Here is a 12,823-nt window from a genome sequence, read left to right as displayed (position 1 = left end):
CGGGCCCAGCCGCTCCGCGGCATGTGGGATCCTCCCAGACCGGGGCGCGAACCCGGTTCCCCTGCATCAGCAGGCGGACGCGCAACCACTGCGCCAGCAGGGAAGCCCCGAGAAGAGTTTATTTTGTCCATATTTTCTAATTTTTCTCAGTGGGATGGTCGGCAGGAAAAAAAAAAAAAGAATCTGGAGCAACTGCTGAAAGCAGCAGTCTAATTTTGTGGCTTCTCGTAAGATATAAAAGTCCCCATGATTCTTTCTGCCTTAGTAAAACAAGAAATGGTAGAGACGGATCTGAGAAAAGGCCCCTTGAACCAAAAAACCCATCTGCAGATTAATGCAGAAAATAGTTGGACCTCTGTGACCTGCATTCTTCTTGGTCTTCTCATTATATTCACCGTGACCTGAAGAAATTTCAGCCAGTCAACAGGCTTGAAATGAAGATTTGAAGATTAAAAAAAGTTATTATATCTAATGCTTAGAAAAGTGCCTGACAAATAATAATTGCTATATAAGTATTAGTTATTATTATTAAAAATTCCCACACATAACCAGTCTTTGAAGTCACTTCTGATAAAGGAAATTCAATTCACGTGGACACAATACCTGTGTTAATGCATACTGCTTCAGGATTCCTTGGTATGTTTAATTATCATGAAATATTTATTAGACACTATGTACGAAAGTTTGTGTTGAACAATCAATGTAAAATAATGTAGGATAATCCCTGATCTCAAAATAATTAAAATCTAATTGTTAAGATACAATATATTTGTTAAAAAATAAACATTACTTGTTTAAATATCTCCTTGTTCTACTAAATTTTGAGGGAAATAATTCTATTTTATTCATTCATGACTCCTCAATGAAGCCTAGAACATTTATCTGCATATAGACAACCCTCAAATGATTACGGAATTAAATCAAGCTTACAATGTTAAATTCTGGAAAATAGTAACTACAAAAGAATGGAGTCATCTTGTTTGATTGATGAATGTTTGAATGGAAATATGAACAAATAAATAAATGAACTAACCACTCTTTAAAAGAAGTGTGTTACTTTGATAAGAAGTCATGGTAGCAAATTTGAGGTGGAGAAAATATTATGATAAAAAGAATAAAGATGGAATCATACATGAAACATTTAAGGATGAATGAGTAACAGATCCTACTGGTAGTACAGGGATCACATAAAAGAGAAGGATAAGACAATAGATGAGTATGGACTAAGGAGTGTTGTGAATGGTAGTTTAACAAGTTTAGACTACACTCCCTGGACAGTGGTGAAAGTTTGAAGGTTTCTGATCAGTTCAATAGTTATTTTAGAATGATGAAGCAATAGTGGTAAATTTGAGTTGAATAGAAAAGAGATTTGAGTTGACAAATCCATTAGTAGCTATACTAATATTCTACCTCTATGTAAAAAAATATGGATCTGAATTTCAGTGTTGGCACTGGAAATGTTAAAGAAAAGTTATATAGGTACTATTGGACACAGTATATCTATAATTTTATATAACTGTATATCTGTAACTTTATATAACTATAAAATTACAAGATTTGATGAATAAACACATATGGAGGTATATAGAGAACAGTACAACAAAACTATGTCTTACCTGTTCAGAGAAATGTTTCAGTAATGTAATACGTTTAATGAGGTGATTTTTCAGACTGGAAAATTCTGACATGCAATCAAATGGAGGGCTGCCAGGGAAAGATGACAAGAGATTCCATCAATCTCAATTTCACTGAGTACCACAGCTTTATACCTTAGGAAAGTGAGAATTATAATCCACAATATGTAGAGCTTTAGATCACTTTGTAAAAGTGCCAAGGGCCAGCTAAATTATAAACATCACAAAGTTACATCAAAAAATAACAGAAAGCTTACATGGAAGATGATCAATGTAATATATCTATGGCCTCAATAAAGTGGTAGGATGATAGGTGCACAACTTACAGCAGTTATTCCTGTTTTCAAGTTGCTATCAATAGGTGGAAGGCAGAGTAGGTAACTTTTTAATGTTTTAGTTTCCTTGGCTAGCTTACTATACAAAGGATTACATGAAAAGAACAAAAGGAAGAAGGAAAAGTATCAAATATTAATTATGTAATCCACAAGTAGATTATCTACCCCTTGAAAAATAGACTGGCTGTATCTGGCAATTCATTTTATTTGCCACAAATTTAAAAAAAAAGATATATTTTACTTGGGACACTATAACCAATTGAAAACTTTTGGGTTTATTACTTTTGTCTAGCATAACTCTTAGACTTCTGTGACTTGGAGGACATGTAATCACAAGGAGTAATTTGAATTCGGTGATAAAACCTACATAACTTTGTTGGAAAATAATCACCATTATAATCTAAAAATGGAGAACAATTTTCAGAATGTCATTTGTCAAATAAATTAACAAGCATTAAAATGTTGAAATCATATTTACTCTTACATGGAAAGTGAAGTTTTAGTTTTAAGAATTAGCAAGAAAAAGTAATTTATAACTCCTTCCCCAAATTCCTAGGAGATTACAATCCCTGGTTTTTACATGAAAGTGCCATTTTCTGGAGGTCTATTTATAAAACACATAAGAGCATGGGCAATGATTCAAATCTCTTCTTATAATAAGTCTATAAATTTATGTGGCAAAAGTAGCTGTTACCAAATTTTATAAGGACATTACAAGAAAGGAAATTTAGAGATCAATCTCTCCCATAAACAAATAAACAGCAATCTCAAAAAATAGCAAATTGAGTCCAGTGATACATAAAGATTATAATATATCACAGACACATTAGCATTATTTCAGGAATGCAAGGTCAGTTGAACATTTGAAAAGCAATCAATGGAATTAACCAGAGTAAAAGAATAACGGTGAAATATTATATAGACATCTGAAAAGATGTAGAGAAAGCATTGAGTAAAATTCATCATCTATTCATGATAAAAACTCTCAGCAAGCTTAGAATAAATGGGAATTTCATTTATTTGATAAACGTTTATCTACAAATAAATGTTTAGTAGATAATCTCCTATAACTATGTCCAGGGTATGAAACATGTGAGCAAAATTCCCTAGGCAGTTTTTTCCTTCTTATTTATTTCTGGACCAAAAAAAAAAGAGCAAATAGGCAAGAAAATATTGGGTCACCACCCTACCACCTCACCCCACACTATCCTTTAATTCTTAACGTGAAACATGCTCAATTTATTTTTCCTTACAAGTAGAATCTTGGGTAGTTATGCTTTGATAAGTGGTCTTCAGTTACTACGTTCCCCTCCTCAATAAATTTTGTCACAAATTCTGTTTACCTCAAATAAGTAAGCCACTTAAAATTTTAATGATTAATGGAAATATAACATAATGAGAGAAATCCTTGTGAACAGATTAAGATTTCCATTTAGAACCATAATTAAGAACCTTTTTGATACCAATAACTTCTATAATAAATCTTAAAATGTTTATTCTAGGGTTTCCCTGGCGGCGCAGTGGTTGAGAGTCCGCCTGCCAATGCAGGGGACACGGGTTTGTGCCCCGGTCCGGGAAGATCCCACATGCCGCGGAGCAGCTGGGCCTGTGAGCCATGGCCACTGAGCCTGCGCGTCCGGAGCCTGTGCTCCGCAACGGGAGAGGCCACAACAGTGAGAGGCCCGTGTACCACAAAAAAAAAAAAAAAAAAAAAAAAAAAAATGTTTATTCTATTACTAATAAAGCAGAACTTAAATGTAGCTCTCTCATCTGCATCGAAGCTTATAATGCTGGTAAAGTTAATTTTTTGTACACTGTAGTTAAGTTGAAAAGTTCTAGTAATCCACAAAAAAAGTATAATATCTTTTAGGAAAATTTAACGAAGAGGAAACTGTTCCTGGGAAGAGGTCATATAAGTACGTTTCCCTCTTTTATTATGATGACATCTTGATTAAACTCCTGAATTCATTTCAATTCTCAAAAATACTTATCTTTATCACCAAGGTGACTCACCAGATTTATATCCTTCTTTCTAATAAAGTTGAAATAAATTTTAGGCCTGAAATCATATATTTGATTAAATCAAATAAATTACTATTTTGGATTACAATTTTAAAAAAACATATTAATGCTAATAATGGAAAATTTACATTTCAACAGAATCTTTCCCATGTTTTCTTTTAGAAACACAGAGATTAGGCTAATTTTAGGGTAAACCATAGAGATTATTTTTCCCACTGACACAATTACTTGATTACTTGAGAGAAAAGAGGGAACAATTCCTCCAACTGATACTCCAATTCCTCCACTTGACCCACAGATAAGGGAAATTTAATTAATCTATAGGAAATGCAATTAGGCTGAGCCCCAACAATTCTTAAAATCCATGTGACTCTCTGATCAGAAATGAGCCAGATGAGTCCCTGACACAATTTTCAAGGTATTTGGACTTTCTTAGGTGGTCTTTGGAAAATCAAAAACAACTAATGCTAAGAAATTTAAAAGTACTAAGGTGTTTTATAGCAACCACGACCAGTGCAAAACACATCATTGTTTTTTTAATGTATTTCATTCATAATATTTTATGTGTTCAAAGATAATATATAGAATGTTCAATAAGTGCTCAGCTTAGTAAAATGGTTATTCGGTTTGAATAACTCTTATTAATAGTCACTAGTTCTTAAGCAAGAACTATGAGAATCTGTTATGTTGTAAATTGAAGTTTAAAATCTTCAAGCAGTTGGAAAAAGAAGATGCTAAGATGATCCATAAATCTGCCATATTCAAAAGCTGTTATATGAGGTCACGTTGTATAGATTATATAATTTATGAAAGAGGAATCTGACTAATTGTCTTAAGGACTACTCAATACAAAATATTGCAGGAGCAATATAAGCCCCGTTTAGTCTTCCCTGGTTACAGTGATGAAAGTAAAAAAGCTCTCAAATTGGTGATGTAGTGAAATTGTACCAAAGAGTGCTTCTTAATACTGAGACCATGATGTGAATTTTGTAGTGAGACTACTTTAATTAAATGAGAAATTTTAATACTGTGAATTATCAAACATCAATGAAGCAGATTATATTCATTTTTGGGGTCTTTTTGTTGCCACTACCCAGTCCTGCAGCTATCTTTGCTGTCTGCCCATTATCCTTTTCCCTATTCTCTTTATGGTGAATTTATCCCAAGGATTCCATTATTTCCTTTGTCTAAGCTTGTTACCAGATAGATATTTTTAAGGAGCTCAGAAGAGAGGAAGTAGAGGAACTGATGAATGTCCTAAATTTCTTCTAACATTCAATTTGATATTTTTTGAACAAGTGGGTCAGTCACTTCATCCCTTCTTTATGTGAACAAAATGAGTTTGTCAATCAATTATGAATTGCAATGAAAAGAAATGAAAATCAGTAAGAGAGCAAGTAACAAAGAGGGAGGAGAAAAGTGTCATGACTTCTCCCTCTTATACCCCTCTGATTGATCATAAAAGCACGCTTCCCTCTTTTACTATCTAATTTCTCTATCTTTGGGATGTAATACTTTCCAATAGGGGAAGCAAACAGCCTAGAAATAAATATACATATAATGCTTCATTTGTGTGTAGGATATAGAGTTGACTATAGTCTTTGAGAAAAATGACAATTTCAAAATTGAAATATTAATATACTACCTGCAGATTATTATCTAAACAAGACTAGAAATCATTACCCTTTGATTTCTGTAGCCCTCTCTTAGTAATACAGAGTTTTAAAAATAGGATTGACTCATTTATAAAATATCCCTAATGTAATTTATATATATATGAAAAAATCTATTTTGCCCAGATGTGGTAATTTAAAACTCTGTTGTAACTTTCATGCATCCGTGAAAGACTATAGAGAAACAAGTGCTCTTTCTAATGAAGCAGTAGAAAAGTGAATCCTTTGTAAAATAAATAATTTTTCTGTAAAATGATTTTTTTCTATAAAAAGTCAGATGATCAAATATTGGATCATTTAAAGGGAATTATATAACAGTGTTCTTCATTCTAGGGAAATATTCAGAGCATCTATAAAAATCTATAACTGTCTTTGAAAGATACTGTGGAAATAAAATCCAATTCATTCAGAAGTTTTCTGAAGAGGGAAAAAGAGGGGAAAATGCAACTATCTTAAAGCTTTACAGATCACATATTAGGAATTACCTTTCCAGAATATTTAGTATCATCTTGACCATATTAATCAGTTCAAGAGCAGCAGTAAGAATGTTATAAGGCGGTTGTTCATAAGTGCCATGTAGAGTACGCGCCTTTCTTCTTTCCGATATCATGACAAGAACACGGTCAATAGCATGCTCAAGATGTTCACTTTGTTTTCTGAATCTGGTAGGCATCTTTTTGTCATTCTGAAATTAAAGTGGGAGTTTGGGGGGAAGAAATAGGCAGCACTTATCTAACACACTATAAATATGGAATAGGTTCAACAGCAACACCATTTAGCCAAAGTCATGTAAGAGGGATGCAAAATTACCATCAGACACTTTTCATTATTTACATATTGTTTCTGGTAATACTTATATCACTCATGGTAGTAATTATCTAAAGTGTATGAAAAGAGTAAGATTCATCTATGGAAATACTGAGGTATGTAACTTTAGAATGTGGCAAAAATTACTTGCCGATAATTAGGACATGTTAATTCTGGTACTGCCTTATTAGTACACCTACCTCATTTTCTTTTTAAAGTATAATCTTGTAAGGGGAAAACCCACACTACTTTGTATTCTGGACAGGATTGGGTATAGATCTCAGAGATAGGAAAGGGAATCCTTACTTTTCATCTATCTCAGAGACCTGTCAAATGTGTGTAGTCCTATCTAAGAGCTCATAGTTTAAACATACAGGACCTGTAAGATTATTAATCGGGTATTAAATGTACCACTTCAAGTGATTAGACACTTGTCTCATTTACCTATTTCATCTTGCATGAACGTGTATACATATACTTCCCTTCATCACTCTTTGCCCAGAGTCTCATCAAATGGCTATCAGAAATAACCAGAGAATTGCAGTAATAGCCCCATGTAGCCTCTTCTTTGGAAGAAGTTACTCTAGCTTCCACATTTAATGGTCAGGAAATAATTTGTAATTTACTAAGTAGTGAGGACACCTAGCAAAAAGGGTTTACCCTTTAGTCTTTGAAATTCTGAGGTTCAGGGAAATTTTATTCAATTATGGAAGAGATAAATTTATAAGTATTTCTGGCCTGGGTCCAATAAGATATTATGTGAAAATATCATATTAATATGACTTCTCATCCTAATGTAAAGTCTGTCATGTAATATGTTCAGATGTTCAACCTTAGTGTTTCACTCTAAATATTGTGAACTAAACTAATCATAGGTCATCTTCCAGATTTCTGATGAATAGCTTTGTTTTGGTAGTATCCACTGCCTGCACATAAGCTTGCTTTACATTTGTTGATTGGCAAAGTAATATGTGTATTTGGGCATTTTTCCTTTTTTCAAATGGTTTTAGCATATGAAGAAGAAAGTAACAGAAAATTATGGCTGCTGGTTTTCTTATTTATGGATGTCAGAATGAAAGTATCAATGCCAACATTTAACATATAAACATAAGTATGCTTTTACTTTCATCTTCTGCTTCCCAACATTCTTCAGCTTCTATTGCTACAATCTTGAATTTTAAATACAAACTATTATCATTAATGTTAAAATAAATTAATGCTATTTGAGGTGTATACTTTATCTTTCAAGATTTTTTCAAAATTTTCTGTTGTTTTTTTCTCTGTTGTTTATATCCATATTAATGAAGATTATTTTGACAAACTACACTTCACTAGTTTCATTCCTCATGTCAGTTCTTTTATACCACAGCTTCTCTGTTCTTGAATAATTTATTTTTATTCATCTTTGGTCAGCTGAAACACACCTTCCAGTAATTTTAAAGAATTAATGGGATATATATCCTGACTTTGTAGTCTTAACACATTATTGACTGGGGGATTTCTGCAGAAACTAACTCCCGTGGCCATAATACATCTCCAGTAAAAAATGTGTTAGGAATATTTTAATTTGCCAACTTACATAAATGGTTTCCCAAAATTACATGGCTAATTATTAGAAGAACTTATCCTGGAAACAGAGGCCTCCTGATGCTCAGTGCTCCCTTTCTACTCCATTATTAAATGTATTTGGTCCCAGAGGGACAGGGAAAGATGGGAAAGTTTTGATGCTTGCCATTTGTCAGTGTGGTGAAATGGAAAGACATCTAAGTCTGGTGTGAGATCTGAGTTTGTAGAAATCACTTAAATGTCTCAGAGCCTTGGTTTCTTTTTTGTTTCTCTCTAAAATGTGGATAATAATAACACCTGCTTTATCCATGCATAGGATTGTTAAAGATATCAAATATTATGTATAAAAGAACTATTGTTTATATACAATTAGTATATGCCAAAAAGAATCACAATATTTTAGGAATTAACCACCAAATTCTAAATGGTGGCCTATCTAATTGCAGTCCTAAGGAAACGTCAAAGAAATCAAACAGCTAGCCCCTCTGATATTCTAAGTAAATTTGAATTGACTTTTCAAACCTAGTTTTTGAAAATTCTGTTAAGATTAAACAATTGATAAATAGTATTCTTTTTGTATGATCCTACACTAGACCTCCTTTAAAGAGTGAAAATCATATCAGATATATGTTTTCTTTTTTCTTTTTTTTTTGGTTTTAAAATCATTTTACAGAGAGCAAACCTTTTTTTCAGTAATTCCAATACAACTAGGTCCAGTAACTTATACTTTGGGAATGTCTAGAATTGAGAAATGAAACACCAGGATTGCCAAACTGGTGATTATTTTAGCATGCAGAGTAATAGCAAATAATGCCATTTAAGTTGTGAAAGAGAGGGTCTTACAAAATTTTAAAGGCATATATAATACATACTAATGGGAAATTTTCTTTATTAATTAAACATATGAAAAAAGTAATAAAGGTGTCTGACAAAAGGGTTTCTCAAGTGTTAGCTTGCCCTATGATATTGAATTTCCTTTGAAACTATGAAGGTCGTAGTGTGCCACAAGAGGTATTTATTTACTTCAACTCTTTGTGATCTTATAAGCATACTGAGAACCAAGAAACACAGCCCCTCATGTTTCTATTAGATTTTGAACTACAGACTTTTCAGATGCTATTATCACTCATGAAATGAAATAAGTCAATTCTTTTGCCTAGTTGATAGTTAATTACTTTTTGTTAGTATATGATCTTCAGTAGTTAGAGAGTATAGAGCTTTCAAGAATTGATGACAATAATAATAGTAGAAATAAATGCCACGTGCACATCCTTTAGCTCCCAGAAACACATTTTATACCATCAAAGCTGACAGAGGAGGAGATTGGCCAAGTTGGTGGCAAAAGATCCTGAGTTCACATCCTCTCACAAGCACACCAAAAACACAACTATATGCAAAACAACCATTGATGAAAAAGACCAGAACCTACCAGAAAAGATTTTCTACAACTAAAGACATAAAGAAAGAACCACAACAAGATGGGTAGGAGGGGCAGACTCATGATATAGTCAAGTCACATACCCCTGGGTAGGCAACCCATAAACTGGAGAATAATTACATTGCACAGATTCTCTCACAGAAGTGAGAACTCTGAGCCCCACATTGGGCTCCCCAGCCTAGGGGTCTTGCACCAGGAAGATGAGCCCACAGAGCATTTGGCTTTGAAGGTCAGTGGGGCTTAATTTTAGGATTCCCACAGGAATGGTGACAATAGAGACTTCACTCTTAAAGGGTGCACACAAAATAGACACAACAGGATCCAGGGCAAAAGCAGTAATTTGCTTTAAACCTGGGTGAGATCTATCTGCTGGTCTTGGAGAGTCGCCTGGAGAGGCAGGAGGCAACTGCAGCTCACCCTGGGGAAATAGACACTGATGCAAGCCATTCTTGGGAGCACCTTCTACCACATGGACACTGGTGCTGGCAGACACCATTGTGGAATCCTCCCACTTGCTCACTAGTGCCAAGACCTGACCCTAACCAACAGCCTGTAAGTGCCACTGCTGGGATGCCTCAGGCCAAGGAACTAACTGGGTGGGGACAGAGCCACACCCATCAGTAGAGTGGCTACCTAAAGACCTCCTGAACTCACAGCTGCCTCTAGACATGCCTCTAGGCATGACTCTGCCCAGCAGAGGGGCCAGGACCCAGCTTCACTCACTAGTGGGCAGGCACAAGCTTCAGAATAACCTGGGCACACACCCTGCCTCCAGGAAGCCTGTTCTAGCCTCTGGACCAAACTCACCCACCAGGGGACAGACACCAGATGCAAGAAAAACACAGCCCCACAGCCTACAGATCCAGTATGCCCAGAGTAGGCTAGACCTTACCCTAGGACAAGCTGGGCCCCGGCCTTGTCCACTAGCAGGGGAGTGTGCTTCTGGAATGCATAGGACATCTCCTAGAGAAGGCTGCTTCTCCAAGGTCAAGAAATGTAACTAACCTACCACATGCATAAAAATCAAAACAGAAAATTAGACAAAATAAGGCAGCAGAAGAACATGTTCTAGATGAAGAAACAAGATAAAACCTCAGAAGAATTAAGTGAAGTGGAGATAGGAAACCTACCCAAGAAGGAGTTCAGCGTAGTGATTATAAAGGTGATCAAAAACTCAGGAGAAGCATGGATGTACACAGTGAGAAGTTAGAAGTTTTTAACAAAGGGTTACAAAATATAAAGGACATCCAAACAGAGATGAAGAATGTAATAACTGAAATGAAAACTACACTAGAAGAAATCAACAGTAGACTAAATGATACAGAGGAATGGACCATCAAGCTAGAAGACAGAGAAGTTGAAATCACTGAAGTTGAACCAAACAACAACAACAAAAGAATAAAAGAAAAAAGAATGAAAAGAAATTAAGGCAGTTTAAGAGACTTCTGGGACAACATCAAGTGCACTAATATTCACATTACAGGGGTCCCAGAAAGAGAAGAGAAAGGTTCAGAGAACATATTTTAAGACATAATAGCTGAAAACTTCCCTAACCTGGGTAAAGAAACAGACATCCAAGTCTAGGAGGTGCAGAGTCCCACACAGGATTAACCCAACGAGGAACACACCAAGACATGTTATAATTAAAATGACAAAAATTAAAGATAAAGAGATAATATTAAAAGCAACAATGTAAAAGCAACAAGTAACCTACAAAGAAATACCCATAAGGCTATCAGCTGACTCTTCAGCAGAAACCCTATGAGCCAGAAAGGAGTGGCACAATATATTTAAAATGATTCAAGGGAAAAACCTATAACCAAGAATACTCTAGTCAGCAAGGTTCTCACTCAAATTTGATGGAGAGATCAAAAGTTTTCAGACAAGCAAGAATTAAAAGAGTTCAGCACCACCAAAACAGGTTTACACGAAATGTTAAAGGAACATGTCCTAGCAAAAAACAAAAGGCAACAACTAGAAACATGAAGATTACAAAATGAAAAAGCTCATCAATAAAGGCAAACATACAGTAAGGTAGGAAATCATCCCCACAGAAAGCTATTAGGAAGGTTGAAAGAAAAAATTATTAAGTCATCTATATCCACAATAAGCAATTAAGGAATACACAGAACAATTAGATGTAAAATATGATGTCAAAAATAACAATCATGAGTGGAGGAGAATACAAATGCAGGGTTTTTAAAATGCATTTGTCTGTGTGTGTTTATGTGATTTAATATGGCTATATTGAAACAACATGGTAAATACTAACCAAAAATCTACTCTCGCTCTCTCTCTCTCTCTCTCTATATATATATATATATACACACACACACATACATACCCATGCATACATATATATACACACATGCACACAAAAAGAAAAGGAATCAAAAAATAACACTAAAGATAGTAATCAAATCAAAAGAGAAGAGAATAAAAGAAGAAATGAAAAAAAACTATAAAAACAACACCAAAAAATTAACAAAATGGCAATAAGAACATACATATCAATATTTACTTTAAATGTAAAAGGATTAAATGCTTCAATCAAAAGACATAGAGTGGCTGAGTGGATACAAAAACAAGACCCATATATATGCTTCCTACAAATACTCAAATCAGATCTAAATGCAAATTCAGAATGAAAGTGAGTGGATGAAAAAAGTATTCCATGCAAATGGAAGTCAAAAGAAAACAGGGGTAGCAATATTTATATCACACAAAATCGACTTTAAAAAAAAGAATGTTACAAGAGACAAAGGACACAACATCATGATCAATGGATCAAAACAAGAAGATATAACAATTCTAAATACATATGCACCCAACATAGGAGCACTTAAATACATAAAGCAAATGTTAATGGATATAAAGGAATTGACAGTAATATAATAATAGTAGGGGACATTAACACTCCACTTACATCAATGGACAGAACATCCAGACAGAAAATCTGTAAGGAAACACTGGCCTTAAGTGACACATTAGATCAAATGTGCTTAATTGATATATAGAGAGCATTCCATCCGAAAGCAGCAGAATACACATTATTTTCAAGTACACATGGAACATTCTCCAGGAGAGATCACATGCTAGGCCAAAAAACAAGCCTCAACAAATTTAAGAGAATAGAAATTATAGCAAGCATTTTCTTTTCTGACGACAATGATATGAAACTAGAAATCGACTACAAGAAAAAAGCTGCAAAAAACACAAACACAAGGAAGCTAAACAGTATGCTACTAAACAACAAATAGATCACTGAAAAAGTCAAAGAGGAAATGAAAAATTACCTAGAGACAAATGAAAATGAAAAAACAATAATCCAAAACCTATGGGACTCAG

General features: G+C 34.3%; 1 protein-coding gene across 1 annotated transcript in view; it reads right to left on the bottom strand.

Moving 5' to 3' along the window:
- The window catches only part of LOC114484658 (uncharacterized), a 256,562-nt gene that overhangs the window by 134,006 nt on the left and 109,733 nt on the right, over window positions 1–12,823 (bottom strand). Inside the window, exons 4-5 of the mRNA XM_055081655.1 lie at window positions 6,150–6,349; window positions 1,617–1,704 (exon numbers count right to left, since the gene is read on the bottom strand). Coding sequence (XP_054937630.1) covers window positions 1,617–1,704; window positions 6,150–6,349 — 288 coding nt within the window. The remainder of the gene's footprint in view (window positions 1–1,616; window positions 1,705–6,149; window positions 6,350–12,823) is intronic.

The sequence above is a fragment of the Physeter macrocephalus genome, chromosome 21 (genome assembly GCF_002837175.3).
Source record: "Physeter macrocephalus isolate SW-GA chromosome 21, ASM283717v5, whole genome shotgun sequence".
In the NCBI taxonomy this organism is placed as follows: domain Eukaryota; kingdom Metazoa; phylum Chordata; class Mammalia; order Artiodactyla; family Physeteridae; genus Physeter; species Physeter macrocephalus.
This window is presented reverse-complemented; position numbering and strand designations above follow the sequence as displayed.